This window comes from Geotrypetes seraphini, chromosome 5, assembly GCF_902459505.1.
Source record: "Geotrypetes seraphini chromosome 5, aGeoSer1.1, whole genome shotgun sequence".
Taxonomy (NCBI): Eukaryota; Metazoa; Chordata; class Amphibia; order Gymnophiona; family Dermophiidae; genus Geotrypetes; species Geotrypetes seraphini.
In genome coordinates, this window is record NC_047088.1 from 205,183,907 (window position 1) to 205,208,377 (window position 24,471).

General features: G+C 40.1%; 1 protein-coding gene across 9 annotated transcripts in view; it reads left to right on the forward strand.

The window, feature by feature from the left end:
- The window catches only part of ABCB11 (ATP binding cassette subfamily B member 11), a 174,263-nt gene extending 151,827 nt beyond the window's left edge, over positions 1-22,436 (forward strand). For all 9 annotated transcript variants that reach the window (XM_033945698.1, XM_033945702.1, XM_033945699.1 and 6 more), the window contains 5 exons: positions 6,363-6,519; positions 9,707-9,904; positions 13,603-13,809; positions 20,447-20,593; positions 21,395-22,436. In XM_033945698.1, the coding sequence (XP_033801589.1) occupies positions 6,363-6,519; positions 9,707-9,904; positions 13,603-13,809; positions 20,447-20,593; positions 21,395-21,595 (910 nt within the window). In that variant the 3' untranslated portion in view covers positions 21,596-22,436. The remainder of the gene's footprint in view (positions 1-6,362; positions 6,520-9,706; positions 9,905-13,602; positions 13,810-20,446; positions 20,594-21,394) is intronic.
- The last annotated feature ends 2,035 nt before the right edge of the window (positions 22,437-24,471 follow it).

Consider the following 24,471-nt stretch of genomic DNA (forward strand, 5'->3'; position numbering starts at 1 on the left):
TCAAACGACAATTACGTTCTCTTGAAAGAAAATGGCGCCAAAACAAATCAACCGACAATTTACTAAAATACAGAGATAAAGCAACTCACTATAAAACAAAAATTAATATAACAAAGAAAATTTACTATTCCAAAAAAATTGAGAAAGCGAAAAACACTTCCATTCTTTATAACATTCTAAAATCAATGGACCCTTTACATAAATCAAAAACCTCAACGCAGAAATCAACCTTAAAAGCTCAAGAACTATCGGACGCCTTCATTCTTAAAATTAATAATATCCGGAAATCCTTTTCCCAAAATCCTTCTGTTTGCATCAATGACTCTGATCAATCTGACCTTATTCCTACAGCAAAATGTTCAAAGTTCAAAACTCCCTCCTTACAAGACATTGAATCATTATTTTCTCAGGTTAATCTAAAAGGCTCCCGATCTGAATTAATTCCTCCATTCTATTTAAAAAAAAACCTTTCTCACTTTGGTCCTTTTATATTGTCTCTTATTCATTGTAGCTTGACTACCTCCACAGTTCCATCAGAATGGAAATCTGCTTACATTACCCCTATTGTAAAAAATTATAAAACCAGCATTAACGAATTAACTAATTTTCGTCCGATAGCAAACATACCATTCCTCGCAAAATTGACCGAAAAAATCATATTCAACCAACTTTCTGATTTTTTCGAAAAAACAAACGCATTACACCCGAACCAAACAGGTTTCAGAAAATTCCATAATACTGAGTATTCCCTAACAGGCTTAACCTCTAACATTCATTACTACCTCGATCAACACAAATCTGTAATACTTTTTTCCTTAGACATTTCCGCCGCCTTTGACACCATCGACCATGATCTCCTTCTAAGAAGACTAAAAGAAAAAGGAATTACCGAGCAAGTCTTAGACTGGTTTAAATCTTATTTTACTAACAGAACCTCCATCGTTAGATTTAACAATGAGGAATCCACCCCTTACACGGCAACCTTTGGAATACCACAAGGATCCATTTTGTCTCCTCTATTGTTTAACATCTTTCTCGCTCCTTTACTAGAACTTTGTCAGGCCATAGGCTTCATCCCTTATTCTTACGCAGACGATATCCAACTCTTACACCCTTTAGATCCTGAAAACACTACAGATATTTCCTCAATAAATCAAAAGCTAGAGCTCGTCCAAAACTGGTTAAACACAAACAAATTGGCATTAAACATTAATAAGACTCAATCCATTTTATTTAACTGGAAAAACGATATTTCTCTTTCTAAATCTTTTGTTCTCAACAACATCCCCATTAACATGGTATCCTCAACAAAAATTCTTGGCATTTACATAGATGAAAAACTATCCTATCATGAACACATATCCTATTTGGTTAAAAACTGTTTTTATAAATTACGGCAGATAAGATCTATTGCTAAATTTCTTACTCCTTCTTCTTTAAAGATCCTAATTCATTCATTTATAATAGCGAAAATAGATTATTGTAATGCTCTATTCCTAAACATCACACATAAAGAAATAAGAAGAATACAAATAATTCAAAACACAGCAATAAAATTAATTTATAATGCAAAAAAATTCGATCACGTATCTCCATTACTAATAGATGCACACTGGTTACCAGTAAATCACAGGATCTGTTTCAAATTAATGCTTCTAATTTTCAAAACGTTAACATCCAACGAACCTCAATTTATCTCCAAAACTTTAATTCCATATAAACCTCATCGATCTCTTCGCTCTTCCGACCAATGCTTATTAACAGTTCCATCATTAAAATTCATAGGCACCAGAAGAGCTGATACTTTTACCGTCGCCGGCCCACAAAGGTGGAATAAACTTCCTCAATTTATTAGATCAGAAAAAAATATCTCAACATTTAAAAAACTATTAAAAACATATCTATTCAATGATGCCTTCGACCTTTAGTAGTTTTTTTTTTTTTTTTTATTATTTATTTTTTTATTTTTTTTTTTAAATTATTTATGATCTGGTTTTATTGTTAAAGAAGTTAACGAAGTTTGCTTGAGCCATTTTGTTCTATCTTTTTACCCTACCTTTTGTACTTTCCCTTTTTTCTTACATAACCCGAAATTGTAACTTTTTAATTTTCCCTTGCCCCTCAAGTACGTTTTAAATGTTTTTAGTTTATGTTACGTAATTAATTATTATGTTAAGTTTCTTATCTCTTTTTATTATTACATGTACATCGCTTAGTAATTGTTATAGGCGATCCATCAAAAGATTGAATAAACTTGAAACTTGAAACTTACTTATCTGAGGAAAATCCACTGCTTGACGCTAGCATTACTCTAACTACTTACTAGTTGTGGGTTCAAATCCCACACTGCTTCTTGCGACCTTGGGCAAGTCACTTAATCCCCCATTGCCCAGATATATTAGATATAGTGTGAGCCTGCCAAGACAGATAGGGGAAAATGTTTGAGTGCCTGAATGTACACCACTTAGGTTATAAGTAACATGACCATTTATTTTTTTCATCAAAACGGGACATCTATTAATATTCAGTCCCACCCCCAATTCCGCCCTAGCCCCGCCCCCCCAAACCCACCCTAGCCCCGGCCCCAATTTCTTCCATTAATTTTTCATGTACCCACAATATCTTATTGTTTCATAATGGTAACCATAAAATTTTTAAAAAAACCACAAAGCACCCTATACGCAGAGAAAATGATAAATATTTATATTTGGGGGGTTTTCAACGATGTCACCTCAGTAACTATAGAAAATAAGACAAATATAGTGCAAAATATAGACAGCAGATATAAATTCTCAAAACTGACACATTTTTATCACTAAATTGAAAATAAAATCATTTTTCCTACCTTTGCTGTCTGGTGATTTCATGAATCTCTGGTTGCATTTCCCTCTGACTGTGCATCCTATCTTTCATTTCTTTCTGCACTCAGGCCCAACAATTGTCCCTTTCTATTCCCTCCCTCCTTCCTTCCTATGTCCTTAGTGCCCCCAGTACCTTCCTATGTCCTTAGTGCCCCCAGTGCCTCCTTCCTATGTCCTTAGTGCCCCCAGTGCCTCCTTCCTATGTCCTTAGTGCCTCCAGATCCAGTGTCAGTTCTCCTTTGTACCATTGTTCCAGGTCTCCCTTTCTCTCTCTCCCTCCTCTGTTATGATCTTGCCTCTCTCTGCTCTTCCTCAGGGGCTCTCCCCCTCTGTCTGCACCTCCCAAAGTCCTGCTTCTGTCTCCTGTCTTTCCCCTTTGGTTCAGGCCTTTATCTCTCTAGTCTTTCTTCTACTTACAACCCCCCCTTCTCTGCTGTTTTTTCTCTCCTTCATCCCTCCTTCCTATGTCCCTTCACTGCTTCCAGCCTTTGTCCCACCCCCTCCCAAAAAGCCTGCCGGCCTACCTCCCCCAGAGCCAGCCTTCCTGCCTCCCCCAGAGCCAGCCAGCCTGCCTCCCCCAAAGCCAGCCTGCCTGTCTCCCCCAAAGTCAGCCAGTCTGCCTGCCTACCTCCCCCAGAGCCTGCCTGCCTGCCTACCTCCCCCAAAGCCTGCCTACCTACCTCCCTCCCCCAGAGCTAGCCAGCCTGCCTGCCTACCTCCCCCCCAAGCCTGCCTACCTCCCTCCCTCCCCCAGAGCCAGCCTGCCAGCCTGCCTGCCTACCTCCCCAAAACCTGCCTACTTACCTCCCTCCCCCAAAGCCAGCCAGCCAGCCTGCCAGCCTGCCTGCCTACCTCCCCAAAACCTACCTACCTCCCTCCCTCCCCCAAAGCCAGCCAGCCAGCCTGCCTGCCTACCTCCTCCCCCCCCCCCCTACTGCAGAAAACAAAAGCCTCCCTCCAGGCCCGATTTAGGTCCACCGCCGCTGCTCCTCTGCTGCAAACTACTCGAACCCGGAAGCCTTTCCGACGTCAATTCTGACGTCGGAGAGGACATTCCGGGCCAGCCAGGCAGCGATTGGCTGGCCCGGAACGTCCTCTCCGATCTCAGAATTGACGTCGGGAAGAAGGCTTCCGGGTTCGAGTAGTGGCAGCAGAGGAGCAGCGGCGGTGGACCTAAATCGGGCCTGGAGGGAGGCTTTTTTTTTTTCTTTTGCTGCGGCAGGAGAGGGACAGGAAGCGATCGCCTGTCCCGTTGTCCCCGCGCACAGTTTCCGGACGCTGTCTCTGAAAACGGGTCATTTTGGGTGTCCCGAAGCTGTGTGTGGGGACAACGGGACAGGGGATCCGAAAACGGGACTGTCCCGTTCAAAACGGGACGTATGGTCACCTTAGTTATATAAAGTGGTATATAAATACTAAAAATGGAGTGAGAGCATTAAGGAAATCTACTGTGCTAGCATTTAACTTTCAAAAGGGCAAATATAAAATATGGAAAATGAGTTTTAAAGGTTAAGAGAGCAATTCTAGAGCTGGAGGCCTAGTCGCAGCACGCTGAGTTCTAATTCTATAATGGCTTCTGGAGAGAAATTTAAGCTCACACCTTTAAAATTCAGCCTCCAGACCATCATCTCCTGGCAGCCTGGCATAGGAAAGCCTAGTCGACCTGCACAGAGGCGTCTTAAGCCGTCTTGGGGGTGGGTTAGGGACTCATGGAGAGGATGACCCATGCCCATAAGCCCCTGTAATCACTGCATTGATACTTAAACATATGCACTCCTCTATACATCCGCAAAACCCTTTTTTACTGGCATATAAGTAGCTCCTGCAGCCATAAGGGCTATTAGGGTGGTAGATAAGTAGGTCTAGGGGATTCTGGAGGTGGTTGGGGAGGACTCACCATGACCTATAAGGGAGCTGTAGTGAGGAGAAGACATAGCATCCTTTTTGTGAAGTTCACAGCAGTGCCCATACTGAGGTTCCCTTATAGTTTATAATTTTCTTTATTACATTGGTGTTGATTCTTAGCTGGTATATTAGGCCATGCCTACTTTCCATGTAGGCACTGGTAGGTGCCTCTAAATATGAGCATATAACACCAATTTTGTTTGGCTGGCGTAGGTTGACTTCCGGTTGCTCAGTATGTTGAATTCAAAACTCTATGTTTGATATTCAAAGTATTGACTGACAAAAGTCCCGTAGTCTTGAATTCACTGCTTTGTTTTTATCGACCGAGAAGAGCCTTGCGTTCTGAGAATCAGATGAATCTTGAAGTTCCGTCACTGAATTTGGTGAGATCAGTAAGAATCCGTTAGTCCATGGTGTCAGTACAGAGAGCAATGTTGTGGAACTTGTTACCAATTGAAATTAAGCAGTCTTCTAATGTGATGCAATTTAACCCTTTAATCGGCAGATGGTGAAGTGGCTGCTTTATGTAACTTGATGTTGAACGAGAGCAACAATGCCAAGTAGCAGGCATTTGGAGATGCAGATCTCCCATAAGAGCCATAGAAAACACACATTGCTTCTGAGCAACAATGTCAAATAAAGGGTATAAAAAAAGCATGAAAACTCTGTTGTTTGAGAGGGAATATAAGTAGATCTTTTATTCAGTTATGTGCCATTTGTTTGTTATTATTTTATTATGTATGTTTTTATGTAACCTGAGCAGAACCGAGGACATGTCCAGGAGTCCAGATGACTTTACAAAACCCGGCACTTTGTCCGGGTTTTGAAAAGCTTCCTGAAATAATTGCATCGGGAAGGGGCATCCACGCATGCGTGGACGCAATCCAGTGACATCACATGCACACATAGGTGCCCGTGATGTCATGTCCACACATGCGCGGATGCAGGCTGGGGGGATGAAATACGGCGAGAAAGAGGCGGAACTGGGTGGTCCTGGGGCCATGGCCATGGGTCTGGATTTTCCCGAAGTAAAATCTGGTAACCCTAAGAGGTCCTTTTACTAAAGCGCACTAGCTGTTTTAGTGCGAGCTAAATATTAGCGCACGCTAAACGCTAACGCATCCATTCTAGCCTATGGATGCATTAGCATTTAGCGCATGCTAAAATGGCTAGTGCGCCTTAGTAAAAGGACTCCTAAGTTAGGCATCTAGATCGGTAGGCGCTCCGATATAGGCACCTACCAGTAGGTATCTTATGTAGAATCAGGGCCTAACTGGCTAACATGGAGGCAGTGCAGAATATATCCACTAATATTTGACACTTTCTTAAATCTATCCTTTTGTGCTTATCACATGATTTAGCCAACAGTCACATGTCCTCTTTAAACACGTATCAATATAGATTTATATCTACTTATGAGTTGTTTTGTATATTCATATTTTTAACCAGGAAATGTCCATGTAAATGAAAATACCTGATTTTAATTTAGACATAACTTTTATAGATTCATTAGGGGCTACATCTATGTTGTAGCTTCAAGTTTTACCTATGGGGTTGAACAGGCAACACTTTGATGAATTATTCCATTGATTCTAGAGTAATCTCCTCAATTGTGACAAGCGGGACCGCTTTGGGAAGAGCTTCCTCCTACACCCCAGACTACGCTAAAGCTAAAATATCTGCAGCACGCTTTTTTAAATTAGTGGATCGTGTCCCAAAAATCAAGGTTTACAGTGATGAAGGACAAAAATGGGTAAGAGCCACTTAAATATCCAGATCGGCTGTAATAGGTTTGAGACACCGGGTACAATCTAGATTCCAAAGAGAATAATGGGGGTAATTTTATAATGTCATTCTCATGTATATGTGGCCACATAAGTGGCTTGTTATACAATGCTAACTGGTATTAAAGCACGCATGTTGACATGATGGTGCGCACTTTGCCGGTAGGCGTGTGTGGGAGCAGAACTTGGACTGAGTTTACAAGTGCATGCACAGATTATAAATTATGTTGATCTGCATGAAAAGCACTTTTCCAAAATTTACTCCTTCCATTTTCTGTCTGTTTTGAGCTACGAGATTAATTTCATTCATCAAGGCAAGATTCATGTAATATAGTTTATTCCTGTGCCAAAACTATGAGTTATAAAAGAGAATTGAATAAATGGTGCTAAATATTTTGCACCGAAAACCTTGAGTACTATGTGCCATTCTTTAAAGGGATCATGCCCTCTTTAGAATGCTTTTTGATGTGGATCCCGTGCCTGATTTTTGGGTGTGGTAAAGCAAAAAACAGTATAAATGATGATACCCAATTTATGTGTACGTTGGGTGAATTCTGTAATCCTGTGGGCAGCTCTTTCGGAGTGCCTATGACACTCCCCTGGCCACACCCCCTATTCAGATACACACAATTGAAGTTATAAAACACGATTGAAGTTATAAAACCATGCATAGCGAGATGTGTGCACAAATGTTTAAGACTGCCCATTGGTTGCTAGCATTCACTTATTGATGTTTCTGAGCTGATTAGTTAATTTATTTGTGCATACATCTGATATGAGCACAAAGTTGGGCACAATATAAACTAGAATCTGAGAGAAGGATTATTTTATCCACAGAAATGTCCTTAAGATGATCCTCTTGCATGGTAAGTTTTTAAAGCTTGTTCTGCATGTAAAATATTTTACCTGTGGAAACAGGCTCTTATAAAAATGAGCACAGGTCTACAAATATAAATATGTAAACCACAAGAAGGTGTCTACTTTTACATGATCTGTGTGTACTATGGCCATGGGTACAAAGGATTTTGCAGGTGTTTTCTTAGCAAGAAAGATTTAAATGGAAAATAACACAGAGAGATATAGAAATACAATCTGTGCATGCCATTTTCCTCTATGACCTAAATATACCTCTGGAAATGCCTCCTTCTGCCATATATATGAGGGGGGAAATGGAGAGTCAATTACCTGGATGAACTGAGTAAATGATATTAAAATTTGATCTCATGAGCTTCCTCGGAATTTAACCTTGTTTCCAGACATGAAAGAAAAGTCTGCTGATCATTATTCCTCCGTTATAAATAGGCTTTTCACTATACAGTTCATATAACTTTGTTGTACTGTTGGTATCCAGTTATTGAATTCTTTATTGTGCCTTAATGGCTGCCATGTATCTGGTGGATCTCTGATGAACAGAGAACCAAGTTTGGGGTACTTTTATTAAACTGCAGTAAAACCTGGCCCTAGCACACTCTTAGGCTATGTACTAAGGCCATTTTTATTTTGACTCTAAAACCCTCAATTTTATTATTTCTATTAATGGCCATGTAGTAATCTTCCCATTATTGCATGACCAATCTTGTAAAATGACAGTGGGAGCACTTATCAACATCTATTCTGTAGGTAGTAAAGCCCAGATTCTTTACAGTGCCTAAAATTAGGCATCTAGATTGGCTCACTTAACTGATCTAGGTGCCTAACTTAATTTTTCAATTAGTTTAGTCATGCCATTAATAAGCGATAATGAGCTCATAATTGGCAAAAATTAAAATTAATTGGGTGGTAGGCGCCTAATTCAATAAGCACCTACTGCTTTTAGATAGGCACTTACCAGAAGGTAGGCATGGTTATAGGTGCATCGTGTGCAGATCTTGGGTGTGTTTTGCAGCTAGGTACATAAATTGGACTTAGGCGCCAGTAGGCATCTAACTTAGATGCCAGTATTTAGGCCAAGAAAACCCTGGCATAAATAGGGGGCGCCTATGTCTAATTTAAGTGCCGCTAGGTGTGATTCCATAAACGGTGCTTAACTGAAGATTGACAGCTGCTCAGCATTGCGTTCCTCAGCGCCTCTTTCAGCATGTAGTAATCTCTGTGCCCCTGACGCATTGCCTCAAAAAATATTTCGCATGCACTTAGCATGTGCACGTGGTGAAACTAATGCAGAATGTTTTAATGTGTCTTGTGTTAGGCCATTTTTTTGCTACATTAGATGCACATTAGCGCCTAACACAGCTTAGTAAAAAAGCTCCTTAATTCAGCGCTGATGTCTGGAGCACATGTGTTGTAGTATATGGTTCAAGGTAACTGGTGTGACTCTGAGTATTTGAGTGGCTCATGATTCTTGACTGAATAGCAGTTGCTGATAATTTTTTTTTAACTTATTCCTCTGAAGTATCTTTGTTGAATGCATCAAACCTTCAACTTCAAGTTCAAGTTTCAAGTTTATTCAGATTTGATTAATCGCTTTATCGTAATTCAAAGCGATGTACATAATAAAATTACAAGTTAATAAAGTAATACATTAAAGAATATTGACAAAACTAATGACACATTTAACAATACTGGAAATACTTAGGAAAGAGAGGGGCAAGAAGTTACATTATAATATAAAGATGGGGAAAACATTTAGGGAAAGTACATGAGGCAGGGAAAAGAACAAAGTCTTGGAATTATTTTATATCAGTAGTGAAGAATGAATAATGAAAGTAGTCATGACACCTGGTTTATAAAGAACCAAAATCTAGGGCATTCTCGCTATTCACTGGGGTTAGGTTCCTAGAAAACCCCGTGAATACCAAAAATGGAACCATTGACCTTGCTTATTGTACATTTTTGCTGCCTAACACCATAAAGTCATCATTTTTTGTACCCTTCTTGTAAAGAACAGCTTATTGTTTTGTAAAAACAATCTGTATAAAACAATACTCATGCACCGTTCTACAAATATCTTCATCGTCATGGGAGCACACTCTGCAGGACCGTGAAAATGCCTGTGAATGGCAAAAAAAAATGTGTTACACTTTATTTTGCACAGATAAGCAAATTCATGAATTCAGAACACACGGATAACGAGAATGTGCCATACATGCTGTTTCACCTGTCCTTCCATTGTTTTCTTGAATTATGGAAATAAAAAGGTCTCAATTTTGTTAACAGAATGATTTCAAGGGGAGTTTGGACTTTAATGACTGTAAGTTTACTTACCCTTCTCGACCTAACATCCAAGTTCTGAATGGGCTCTCGGTGTCAGTAAAACCTGGACAGACCCTTGCTTTCGTTGGAAGTAGTGGATGCGGCAAAAGCACTAGTGTGCAACTTCTTGAGCGTTTCTACGATCCAGATGAAGGCAGTGTGGTAAGCCAGTTCTAAATTAAACACCTCATATAATAGGGATGTGCATTTGCTTCAGGTCTGGAAAATGTTTTGCATGTAATGAATGTACACTAAACTGCTTTCATGCACATAAAATCTCTAAGGCTATGAAGCTCATTTAAAAAAAAAAAAAAAAAAAGGTCCAAAAACTAGCATACAGGACGTTTTTCTTGCCTAACCCTTCCAATTCACTATTTTCGAAGCCTATTATTCTAGATAGATTTCTATGCTTTTGATCAGTAGTTCATCTAAATCTCAAGGGAACATGTTACAGATGTGGTATGGGTAGGACTAGAGCAGATTTATGATTTGGACATTTTCCTGCTATAATCAAACATTTAAGAAAAATATCCAGGGCAAAATTTGGGCATCAGGGGCTAAACTTGGTCTGACCAGATGACCACTGGAGAGATGTACACATGACCCTCCCTAAATTCTCCCCAGTGGTCATTGACCCCATCCCATCCTACCCCATCCTAAAGATGTGAAAGAAACAGTACATACCTGCCTGTATGATGGCTTCAGATGTTTTGGCCTGTCCTAGTAGAACAGCAAGCAGGTTCCTAGAGTCTCTAGTAGGCAGTGTAGTCAATCACAAAGATGGTGATTCAGGCCCATATCCCACTCTAACTACTACACTTATGGTGGAATATGTGAGCTTTCCAAAATCCACCCTAATTCCACTGTACCTACACATAGGTGTCACCTGCAGGCATAAGGGCTATTGGTGTGGTGTAGAGAATGGCACAGTAACCTTTTTTCTGCAGCTAACCCATGGAAACCACAAGAAAACTGCAGGAATTGGCAAATACTTGATATACTTACTGCCGGTGTGGGAACAAAACCTTTTGTGGAGTGGTAAAAGGCTTTGATCCTGCAGAGAACTCCCCCTCCCCTAAACACAGCTCCCCAGCTCGCGGCTCCATCCCTCCTCCCTTGTGGGTCCAGCTGGTCCAGTTGGCTTTCCTCCCTCCATCCCTGCTGCTGGCATATACCTTGAAGAAAAGCGAGCCGATCAACAATGTTTGCGATCGCAGACTTCCCTCCTTATGAGCACCGTCATTCAGTTCACTCTTCAAGGTATATGCCAGAAACAGGGAGGGAGGGAAGCCAGCTGGACCCGCCAGATCTGCAAGGGAGAGAAAGCTGGACCTGCCAGACCCATGAAGGAGAGAGCTGGAGCCATCGGCAAAGCAAAGGCTGGGGCAGGAGGAAAGGGCACAGGATGGGAATTGGGGCTGGAGCTGGAGCTGGAACTGAAGGGAAGGGATAGAACTATAGGACCTGCAAGAAGGGGAACTGGAGGGAAGGAGAGTTGCTATACCTGTGGAGAAGGGGTGGGGGCTGTTGGAGGGAAGGTAGAGAGGTGCTGGACATCTTGGGGGAGGGGCTGAAGGGAAGAGAAGGGAAAAAGAGATGCCATACTAAGCAGATGAAGGAAGAGGGAGAGACACAGGGATGTATCAGAAACAGAGGGGAAAATAACGGGCATGGAGAAGAGAATAGGGACAGGGACACAAAGGGAGATGCTGCATTGGAATAGTACATGGACAGAGAGGGGAAATGCCAGAGAAGGGAGGGGTATATGGACAGAGGGAAAATGCTAGATGTGGGAGAGAATAGGAATACATCCTGCATTACTCATCTCCCTTGTAGAGTAGTGATGATAAATAAAGGAGATGGAGACAGGAGACACAGAAGGGAAAGATAGGTACACAAAGATGGAAGATGGATGTTGAGCACAGAGAAAAAGAAATGTCAGATGAGCAAGAGACCCTTGTGAGTGAGTTAACTGAAGGCAGAGGGAGATAGAAACCAGAGCCTGTGACCAATATGACTTGAAAAATAAAATGACCAGATAACAAAATGTAGAAAAAACAGTTTTATTTTCTATTTTGTGATTAGAAAATATGAGAACTGAAATGTTTATCCTGATGGTGCTGGAGTTAGACATGAGTAGGGCCCAGGGCAGAAATTTGGGAGGGGACCCCAAAGTCCACTATTAGCCCATGCCTTCTTTAGCTTCCAGTAGGCTTAGGACTTTCTCTAGCTGGAGAGTGGGGGGGGGGGGGGGGGCGGTAGTTGCCCTAATTGCACTCCACCTAACACCATCCCTGGCATATGTGATCTTATATTTTGGCCAGAGAACAGAGAAAGGGAGTCCAAAAATCCAATTGACGACAACAGCACCCATGTTGGTCACACATCTTGTTCAGAATTTACACAGTAAAGTACAAGTTTTAATTCCAGTTCTGAAAGCAGTTTCACCTTTCTTTGGGTGTTGATCTTTATATTTTGCACAGTATAGGAGGAAATAGACCTTTCTATTTCTTTGGTGTTGTAATACAGGGAAGATGTGGCTTCTTGAGATTGTGGTTTATGTTTATCATTTTTGTTAGCTATTATTTATTTGACATTTGTGTTCGGTGTGTGTGACTGAGATATTCTGTTAGGATAAATTTTCTACATAGCATTTAGTTTTTCTGATAGTGGAGGGGCTATTGGGAGAGGAGATGGGTTTTGTTGATCCTTTTTGTGTATTTGTAATTTATAAAATACCAATTATAGAGAATATTGTTTCTTTTTATACTTTTAATAAAATGGTTTCAATATAAAATCATAACTTTTCAAGGCTTATGCGGATGGGATCAGACAGAGTTCGCTGGGACGGCATGGGGACAGGGACAGAGTTTGTGGGGATGGGTGGAGATGGAGACAGTGTGGTGTACAGTTGGGTCCAGTAGATTTTGGGTGGCATTTGGAGGACTCAACATACAATATTAGGGGGTTATAATGAGATATGTACTCTGGGATTTTTTTATGTGACGTTCACTACAGTATAGTGCCCCGTATGGTGCCCCACTGCTCTGCTGAGATGTTTGTGTGGCCAGTCTACTAAAAATGCGATTCTTGGCGATTTAAACACACAGGCAATTGTTGTTACCTTCATTTTTTGCGGTATACTTTAGACCTTATTTACCAAGGACCCCTGACGAAGGCGTGTTGTCCGAAACACGGACCGTGTCGGGTCCCTTGGTTTGTAAAGCGGTTTTATATCACTGCATTTTAACTTTGGTACAATAAATTTTGCCTGCATCTTGTACATGGCCTGCAGTTTTGGTTTGTTTTTCCTGGTTTGGTGTTTTCACTGCAGATTTGGTTGGATCTCTTTTTGTTGCTCAAAAAAGATAGGTGCACTGAGCACAAACATATCCATTTTTGAGAAAACAAGATAGTTGTTTTGCAGTTTTGAACATGGGCATGTTTGGTACTGGATTTTTGTGTGTGTTCCACAAAACACATAAATTTGGATTTAGATGTCATATCGAAAATGGCCTTCTATGTGCATCAAGTTATTTTTAACATGTTAAAAAAATTTGAAAGGTATTAATTTATGACACAAATATACAGCAGTCAACTGAAAGCAACAACAACAACAAAAAGAACACCTTACACACACCTAATATATAACTAGCATAAAAGACTGCTTTCATTAGAGAAAACTGAGCTGAAAAGAGCACAGTTTTCTTTTTCACATCACCTTAAGAGCCATTGCAAGTCTCATTTACAAGCAGAATTTCAATTCCCTGTCACAAAATGTTTTACTTCTGCACTGAGATTTAAAATTATCTATAATCTGTACTTGTTTTATGTTCTTTCTTATGTTCTTATATTGACAGCTAGTGGATGGGCACAATTCCAAAGATGTAAATGTATCATTCCTTAGATCTAAAATTGGAATAGTATCCCAGGAGCCTGTACTATTTGACTGTAATATTGCTGAGAATATTAAATATGGTGACAACATGAGAGAAATCAGCAAGGACCAAATAATTGCAGCAGCAAAAAAAGCTCAGCTGCATGAATTTGTCATGTCCCTTCCAGACGTAAGTGTGATTTATACGTTTTCTTTTTGCAGAGATTTTGCAAATGATTTGGTGTTAATATGTGTAAATTTAAGAGAGTGTTTCCTTTAGGTTTTACTGCCTTTCGTGTGATTTCTTGGCACAGTTGGTTATGGCTTCTGTTTGGTTTGTGCTTATAATTTGACTTTATGTTTGCCAGATCACCTCTCCACATTTCCATCGCTTTACTCTGTGAATCCCTATTAATGCATCAGTATATGGTGACTATTAGCTTGTTTAAAATGGAAGCATGCTTAAAACCCAAATCAATAGATATTTTTTGTTTGTTTGTTTTAATTTGTATATCAAACAATACATCAAGAAAATATGTTATGAAAATTTCCCTATATTTACTCAAATACAATTGAAAAGGAAATCCAGATAGGATATATAACCATCAAATAAGATATGTATACTGCAAGGATACATTAGACCAAAGCCAGAGAGAGACCCAAGTACAGTAAACCCATAGGAAGATGAAAAAAAACACACACATAAAAGTAAAAAGCAAATTAAGAACAATATTGCTCAATACAAATACCTAGCTTTTATTCAACCATTAGACGGCTCACCTAGAGGTCCAAGACAAAGCATAACTAGGACTCAGACAGGGACAGAAGTGATGGAGATGGGACAGAGGTATTGAGGTCCCACAGGGACGGGGACAAATTTGGCCCCATATCATTCTTTACTTGGAAGCTTCATAAAGTATATAACTATTATTTTGAAATCTACTACTACTATTATTTATCACTTCTATAGCACTGAAAAGCATATGCAGCACTGTACATTTTGACATTTAATAGATGGTCCCTGCTCGGAAGAGCTTATAGTCTAACTTGGACAGACATACATGGCATATAGGGTTGGGGATGCAGTCTAACTTACATATTTACAAGAATATCTTAGTCCAGAATGACAGAATCTCACCCCCAAAAAAACCGAACACACCTTGTGTGCATTTGCTTAGAGCAGGGGTGCCCACACTTTTTGGGCTTGCGAGCTACTTTTAAAATGACCAAGTCAAAATGATCTACCAACAATAAAAATTTTTTTAAAAACCCACAAAGCACACTGAAAGGCAGAGAAAACGTTAATTATCATTCATATTCCGGGTTTTTTTCAAAGAGGTCAAGGCAGATGACTCTATGCAATGTCATCTCAATAACAACCATACAAAAATAGACAAATATAGCCCCTCCCTTTTTACTAAACCACATAGCAGTTTTTAGCGCAGGGAGTTGCGCTGAATGCCCCACGCTGCTCTCGACGCTCATAGGCTCCCTGCGCTAAAAACCGCTATTGTGGTTTAGTAAAAGGGAGCCATAGTGCAAAATATAGACAGCAGATATAAATTCTCAAAACAGACACATTTTGATCACTAAATTGAAAAGAAAATCATTTTTCCTACTTTTGTTTGGTGATTTCATGAGTCTCTGGTTGCACTTTCTTCTTCTGACTTCTTCTCACTTCACTCTGGCTGCACTTCTTCTGACATCTTCTGATTTCAGCCCACTCCTTCTTTCAGCCTCCTATATGCTTTCTCTCTTCCATACCTCATTCTCTCCCCCAACTTTTTCTTTCTTTCTCCCTGCCTCCTGTTCTTTCTTTCTCTCTCTCTCTCCTGCCCACTTTCTTTCTGTCTCCCTGCTTGCCAACTTTGTTTCTTTCTCCCTGCCCTCCCCCAAGCCACTAGGTTTGCCGTTGCCACCGGGGAACAGGCCTCCAAGCCACCGCCCCCCAAGCTTTGCATGCAGAAGTCTTGCACTGACCAGCATTCTGCTCCCCTTCAATTCTGATGTCGGAGAGGAAGTTCCGGGCCAGCCAGGCAGCGATTGGCTGGCCCAGAAATTCCTCTCCGATTTAAGAATTGATGTCGGGGAGAGGAATGCTGGTCAGCGTGAGGCTTCTGCAGGCCCAAATCTCCAGGGCCGAGGAAAAGAAAAGAAAAAAAGCCAGTCTTCCATGAGAGCCTCTTTTTAGCACAACACTCAACTTCCCATTTTCAGGATCAAGACGTCAGAGCAGCAGCAGCAGCAGCTCCGGCATTTTTGGGCAGAGCACCTCCTGCTCCCGACCGCCTTTCTTCAGTCTGGCTTGTCAATTCCGCCAGGGGCAGCCGGCGCTCAGCTCTCAAGGGTCGTGACTTCCCTAGACCTCCCTCCCGCCTTCTCCCGAAGGAAGTGACATCATCCCCCAGTCGGAAGACGGGTTCTGGCAGTCGGGCAGGAAGGGCGCAGCAAGAATGAGTGTGCGTGGGGAACCTTGGGGAGATTCCGGTGGGGAACCTTGGGGAGAGGAAGGCTGATCGGCCGGCCGATTGGAACGGCAACACGAGATCGACTGGCGTTGCCTTCCCGATCGACCGGTCGATCGCGATCGACGTGTTGGGCACCCCTGGCTTAGAGATTTGTGCTACTTGAAAATGTCAATTGTGTTGGGCATCCAGCCCCAGGGTTTCTATACTATGAATCCTCTGCTGTCATGGTTTTCATCTGTTGTTTTCTCTGGCTGTTGTATTTTTCTACACTTTTCCCACTCCTAGTTGTATGTTCCCTTTGCAATTGCTAATAAAGACATTTAAAAAAAAGAAAAAAATGACAGAATATCTTGAAGTATACCCAAGAAATGTTTCCTTCTCTCTTGGGCTTTTTCTACATACATCAGGAAAAATTTAAACCTTCCCACCCATGAATATACCATGTGGATTAAAGAAATAAAGTTGCGTCACAAAGTTATTGCCCTGCAGAAATACAAAGAACACCAGTTATGTTGCCTCCCCTCCCCCCCCTCCCCCGGTGTCTTCCTTTCCAGGCTCCTGTAGAATCCATGTCAAATCTAGATTGTTAAGCAAGATATCCCTTGCTTGTTGCTCCTGCTGCTGACTTGTTCTCTTCCTGACCTCCAGTAGATAATATGTCTCTTCTCAAAGCACATAAACACATAAAACACCATAGTAACCTATGGTACTTTGTGTGTAAAAAGTGCTTTCAGAATTATCCTCAGTATACAGTATAGTATATTATTTAGAGGGAGCACAGGCAATTCAGAATAGTTCAGAACTTCCCATAAGAAACTTTGGAAAAATTCCCTTGGGATAGATGAGACAAATTCAATAAACACAAATTCCAAATGTCTAGAAAATTTCTCCAAATTCTCCATCTCCAGTTCCAAGAACTGTATCATCATTTTGTTCTGGTTGTACATTTGGCTGGTATTACCCATGAAGTCTTCCACTTATTGGGCCTGTAGTGAAATTGACAACTCTTAAGTCCAATTTTATTACTGATAATTTGACAGGTGGCTAAACTTCCTGGGGTTTGGAAATGTTAGATCTCTCTGGCTACAAAGCTCATCCAGTCTATTTCCAGCCTACTAGTTCTTCTTGACTAGATCCACAGTCTGCTGGTCTGCCCATCTTATTTCCATTTGTTTCTCCATAATCAACTGCCTCACACAGCATCTCCTTTATTCATGATGTGAGTGTTGCAGTTCTCATGGGCAACTCTGAAAATGACCTCCTGTTGCCACCATTTCAGTGAACATCATGCAGTAGCATCACAGACATAAGTCCACAGGGCCCAGCAAGTCTTTCATTGACTCTCAGGACTCCTACGTGTTACTTCACTCTCCAAGTTGGAGTCATTCCCCAACTCCAATACCACAGAATCACTTGAAAGAGGTAACAGTTGGAAAAGCCATTGATCAAAAGCTGTCAGGTAGCTTTTGGATCATTGAGGTATAAGGAAAACTTCCAAGAATTATTACAGCAGCCCATACCACACAATTGAGAAGAAAAGCTTTTTTTAGCTTTGAAACCAAGGGTGTTGGCTTTGGGAGCCACATTTTATCTAAAGTTTCCATGTAAATGCTTAGTTAAATTTAAAGAATGTGAATATGTGTATTGGGACTCTACTCATTTGGAACAAATTTACAACTTCATGAAACTAGTAAGGCTGATATCTGACTTAATATTGGAGTTTAGTATGTAAGCACCATAATTTGTTTGATCTTTTTGATCTAGATTATATAATAGATGTATCTGTTTAATTAAGATATATTCTCCCATTAATGTGGGCTTGAGGAAAATGATTTGGTTATTTTACGTTTAAATTTTAATTTCTATGTAAAAATCCTTTCTTTCTTATTGTTGTAAAATGATAATGATGAAAACTTTGAATAAAAAAAAAAAAAAAAAGAATTATTACAGCAAAGAATGATTCTAATCCAGCAGAGCTTAACTTATCAACACACCATCTTTGGTGTAATCCAAGGCATGTTCAATATTTTAGAGTAATTATCCTTTGCAAATAAAATATTCCAGGATCACACTGTATGCCAATTTTTGTGGATCAGAAATATCTATAATTCAAAAAACGTTCTAGTGTTCATTGCAAGAGATAGTGAGATCTGGAAATGGTCACTAAAATGGGTAGCCTTGTTGGAAGGAGTATGGAGGGAGGGGGACAGATTTGAGTTAAATGATTAAAACTTCTTATAAACTGGGTTTTCAATTGTTTGGTTCTCACAATCCTTCTAGAAGATTAAAAAAAAAAAGGCTGAATCAAATGGCCTAGGATAAAAGGATTGGGTTTACTCTCTCCATGACAAAAATGGCACAAAGACATTTCAAAACCGTCTTCTTTGAATTTCTCATTGGGTCCCTATGAGGTGTTCCTACAGCAGCTCTCACTATTTACTCTCAGATTGTTTCACTGATGACATCACTGTTTCTTCAAACCTAGTATAGAGGCTTAGGGTCACAGATTCAGGACCATGTTTTTCTTCCGCAGCTGGACTTTATCAATAAGAGAGTGTGTCATGTTGATGATTGCTGCAGTTTGTGGATAATTTACCAAAGGACCTTTCTACATGTAAAGCCGGTTTTGTTTCATAAACGCAGGAGTCAAACCATGCTCACGAACTGCTGCAGGCACATAAAAAAAATTCTATAAGATGCATCTTAAGAGAGGCACTAGTTGTGTGCCAAAGTTTATAGAACTGTGGCACTTATGTTCAGGATTAGTGCCATCAGTTGGCTGATATGTGCATACGTCCTTGATGCTATTCTGTAAAATTGGTACGCAACTTGTAAAACATATAACCAAAAGTGGGCCATACCTGTGAATGGGCTTGTACCAAGCATTAGTTCCATATGCTGCATAGTGCAACTTATTCACATTTCAAGTTTATTACAATCTTGAAATACCACCTATCAAATTGTCTGAGCGGTGTACAATAACCAGAAAAAGTGTAGAAAACAATTATTAAATGAGAGAAAAAAGGAGGGAATTTGTAATTTAAAAAAGGGCACTGATGGATGTGGAGATACAGTGGGATAGAGGGGAAGAGCTACAATATTAGATAGGAAAGGAGGGTGGGGGTTACAAACAAAGGGAAGGAATGGCAAGGGGGATGATACACAGGCATTTATTTGATCAGGCCAGGAGACAGCTGGATTAAGGGCAGAATTTTATCATCTGTGTGTAGATGGTGATACACCTCCCCCTCCCCATTCGCAGTATCGGCAATCGCAATTTCACATATTTGAGATTTTGGGGGGAGGGGGAAAAAAAGAAAAAAAACCCCATAGTTTAGCCTTCCCCCCGGCATCTCGGGCTCACCTGGTGGTATAGCAGACTTTCGGGGCAGGAGCAATCTTCCTACGCTCCTGCCCTGTGCAGATCGCCAATAGGAAATGGCTGCCGTGAGCTCCCATTGTAGTCTCGAGAGACTACGGGAACTCATGGCTTTCAGAGCACCAACACAGCATTGCGCTTGTATTTTGCACTGAGTTAGCACCAGTAATTGGCATTTCAACAAGAATTATTGGCCCTAATTAGAATTAATTACAAAAATGGGGACACAGGAATGGGCGGGTCTTTGGCAGGTCTGGCAGTGTTCCTTTAATTTAGGTTCATAGTTATAGAATAAGGGCATCTGTGCCTGACTTTTGGCGCAGGCATTTGTAGCATGTTTTTGATGGTGCAAACCGCCATGCCTAAACTTAAGTGCAGTTCCTGTACTTAAGCACTATTCTATAAACTGTGCCTAACTTTAAGCACAGCCTATAGAAATGGCACTTTTATCAGTGCTGATTTTTTAGGTACCATATATAGAATTTACACCTAAGTGTGCTCCATCGTAGAACCTTAATTTAGGCACCATTTTATAGCATCTTATTATAGCATTACCCCCTTAGCAATCAGAAACTTAGTCCAGTCACTGTAGCAGCCACATGCAAATACATTGTAAAGAAAAAAGTAGCTTAGCATGTCTGTGGCACAGTGATTAAAGCTACAATCTCAGTACCCTGAGATTAGGGGTTCAAACCCATGCTGCTCCTTGTGACCCTGAGCAAGTCACTTAATCCCCCCATTGCCCCAGGTACATTAGACAGATTGTGAGCCCATCGGGGCAGACAGGGAAAAATGTTTGAGTACCTCAATAAATTTATGTAAAACATTCTGAGCTCCCTTGAGAGAATGGTAAAGAAAATTGAATAAATAAATTACTCATATGGGCCTTGAAACCACCTTGCTTCCTGTCTAATAAGGGAATTCGAATGTAATCAAAACCTGCTTACCCACCACTAAATGAAATCATTTCACATCTTTAGAAATATGAAACCAATGTTGGAGCACATGGATCCCAGCTCTCTCGTGGTCAGAAACAGCGAATTGCAATAGCTCGGGCCATTATACGAGATCCTAAAATTTTATTACTGGACGAAGCAACATCTGCATTAGATACAGAAAGTGAAAAGGTAAGTGTCCATCCAAAGTAATTTGCAAAATGTCAGAAAAAAGATTCCATGATTGTCCTTTTAGAGGGGAATTCAGTAAATAATACACAAAGATCCGGGTTAAGCTGGTATTCTATAAAGGATACTCTTAACAGAACATCTTGTATAGGAAATTAGCTTAGGCCCCCTTTCATCAAGCTGCGGTACAGCGTTTTAGCGTTGGTTGGCAAGGTAAATGCTCCGTCGCTCATTCAGTTCCTTTAAGCATCAGAGCTTGCAAGATTTATGATTGTTCTCTGTCTATGTCAGAGCACAGATAAAAATTCTGGAGGCTTTAAAAAGAAATAAAGTCCTTTTTGCAGTCTCAAACCTTTTTTTTTTTCCTTCAGTGCACTCTTCCAGCTTTCTTGGTATCTTCTTAGTTCATCTGTTTTTAATTCTTCCTTCCTTCTTTCTCTTCTCCCTAAACCTGACTTAATCCAAATTAAAGGGGAGGTAGGAGAGACTCTCTACCCTGAGTGTATGAAATTTACTGATATAATAATAATAATAACAGTTTATATACAGCAATACCGTTAAGTTCTATGCGGTAGATTAGTGGAGTACAAGTTGAGTTGACGTACAAGTTGATATGCCTGCCTAAATCAGAAAACCTGGACTGAAGTTTCTGATTCGTTCATAAAACAACATTAACACAATTTCCTGACTAAAGGCCAGATTATAATTGTCAGAGACAGGATGCTGGGGAGGAAGTTTTTAGATATGTAAATCCAACTACGCAGGAAATTCTCTCATGATATGCATTTTATGCTTTATTGACAGACAGTCCAAGCTGCTCTAGACGAGGCCCGACAAGGACGAACTTGCATTGTCATCGCGCACCGCCTCTCTACAATCCAGAACTCTGATATCATAGCGGTCATGTCCCAAGGAGTCATTATAGAAAAAGGAACCCATGATGAACTTATGGCGCTCAAAGGCGCTTACTACAAACTGGTCACTACTGGAGCACCAATCAGTTAATTTATTATCAAAATCAGACTTGGCTTTATTTTCAGATACAGCATTGGCCCAATAAACCTCCAGGAGGCCAAAGATAGCAATGCTTTTCAGCGCTCACCTGGATAGCATAGTAGTTAGACCAGTAGGCTCAGACCCAGAAAAACGAAGGCGCAAATCCCACTGGTAGCATTGGGAAAATTATGTTCTTCTCCACTGTCTCAGGTATAAGTTTAGAGTGTAAGCCCCCCCCTCCCCGGGGATAGGTATATAGTAGAATGTTACACACCTTGAACTACAGTTACAGTTGCATTTATTTGATATTCCACAATTAATTAACAGAAAAAGTTAAAACAAAGCGGTTTACAGTAAAAAATAAAAAATAACCCTGTTATTTTAAAATAACTACCATTGAAAGACATGAGGTAAATATGTGACCTGCTGTAGAAAGTGCTAGAAGTTTTAAAAGGCCAGAACTGTTCATACAGTTTGTGTAGTAATAACTGAAGCTGTCTATGTGAAATTCACAATGTTTTGTAGCTCAATTATAATCTTGTTTAAACTGAGATAACTACTACTGTTTAAAGCAAGGATCTCAAAGACCCTCCTTGAGGGCCACAATCGAGTCGGGTTTTCAGGATTTCCCCAATGAATATGCATGAGATCTATGTGCATGCACTGCTTTCAATGCATATTCATTGGGGAAATCCTGAAAACCCGACTGGATTGTGGCCCTCAAGGAGGGACTTTGAGATCCCTGGTTTAAAGGTAGCATTTACTTTGATCATCAAGTGGTAAGGCCTTATTTTTGTTTGTTTGTTTTTTAAGGACAATGTTCTCTTAAATTAAAATGTTCTCACTTTTATTTATCATGTCTAACATTGATTGGTCAACTAAATAATCTCGCCCACTGAGTATGTATATAGTCTTTATACTAAGTACAGTATATTCTGGTCATCATGTATTGGAATTAATATAATACGCAAAAAATATGTATGGTGTATATTCTATGAGCACTCTTTCCTTTACATATATGACTAAAATTTAACCCAGTTAGAATTCCAGCTCCCTCATTTAATTTTAACTTAAGATAGAAACTTGTAGTCTGCCTTAGAACATACAAAGTGGAGCACAGACAACATATAATACAAATGGCACAATAGCATCAAGTAAATAAAATACTGTTATACATCCTACTATCCCAGGTCCTTCTTATTGTCAGAGGTAAACTGTTTTAGGCCCAGTGCTAATAAATTCATGATGGGGTCCTTTTACTAAAGCGGGCTAGCCATTTTAGCACGTGCTAAATATTACATAATATAACTTTATTTTGTATACCGCCACAATCAAAAGAATTCTAGGCAGTTTACACAAAAGAGAAAAACTGGACAATCAGCGAAGTACAAAATATTAAAATGAGAATACAGCATATTGACTAAAAAGACCATAAGAATTTAAATTAATGCAATAAAACAGTAAAATTATTAGGAATAAAAAACATTGAATTAAGAGATAAATTTATCGAATAATACTGTCTTAATTTCTCTTCTGAAGGCGCTGTAAGATAACATGGCTCTGCTAATATAGTTAACTTGCTTGAAATGCAAGCATCTTATCTAAAAAAGACCTAATTTTACAACCTAAAATCTTTGGGTATGCAAATAAGTTACAATTCCTGGTTAACCTCACGGGGTTATATAGCACAAAATGAGATAACAGGTAGGTAGGGGCCGATCCCCAAACCAACTTAAAACAGAGACATGCGAATTTGAACATTACTCGTGTTTTCACGGGCAACCAGCGTAATAAACGATAATAAGGGCTGATATGATTTCTTTTCTTCAGCCCAAATATCAGGCGAACAGCCGTATTCTGCACTATTCTCAATTTTCTCATGACTCTTTGGTGCGCCCAAGTAAACAATATTACAATAGACCAATGTGGATAGTACCAATGCCTGCACTAACAATCTAAAAGATAAAGGGTCAAAATATTTTTTGATGGTCTTTAATTTCCATACCGCAAAAAAATACTTTTTCACCACCAAATTCATATGTTCTACCAAAGTAAGATGGGAGTCTAAATATTAGCATGCGCTAAACGCTAAAGCGTCCATTATAGTTTATGGACACATTAGCATTTAGCACGTGCTAATATTTAGCGCACACTAAAATGGCTAGCACGCCTTAGTAAAAGGAACCCCATCTCTGGTGCATTTCCTAACCTAAGGGCTAGATATTCAGCTGGCAGCGGTGAGCATTTTTTTTTTTTGCTGCTGATGGCATTATTCTCGGATATTCAATGCCAGGCTATGTCCAGGCACCAGGTTTATGCAGTTGACTATCTCTTATGTAGTTAAGTGTGACATTTAGCATTTAACCACCTAAGCAACACTGCATAAAGATGGAACTGTGTTTTATGCGGTCCATATGACCACATAAAATGCTGAATATCTGTATTTACTCACAACCGCATAAACACCAATGTTGCTCCAAGGTCGCCCACAAAATAGCTGGTTTTCAGTTTAACAGTCTGTGGTAATTCACTAACTGGTTAGTTAGTGCATATAGCCCTACACAATCAATTTAACTGCCCAGGAGCCATGGCTATCGCTTTGAATATCGACCCCTAAAAATCTTAGTCCCTGGCAAAGAAGTTATGAGCCTGACTAGATTGCAGAAACCATATTAAGTTACACTTCCAGATTTTATCCATGGCATGCTTGGATGCATTCTAGAGAATGACACGGTGACAGAATTCATCACATTCTCTGACCCCCACGGATAACCGCGGAAAATCATCCCATTCTATTCTTTAGTGTCTATCTCAACCTCAGTCTTCTACACCAGCATTCTTCAATGCAAGGCTTGAGGATCAGTAGTTGTGCCCATTCATACTCT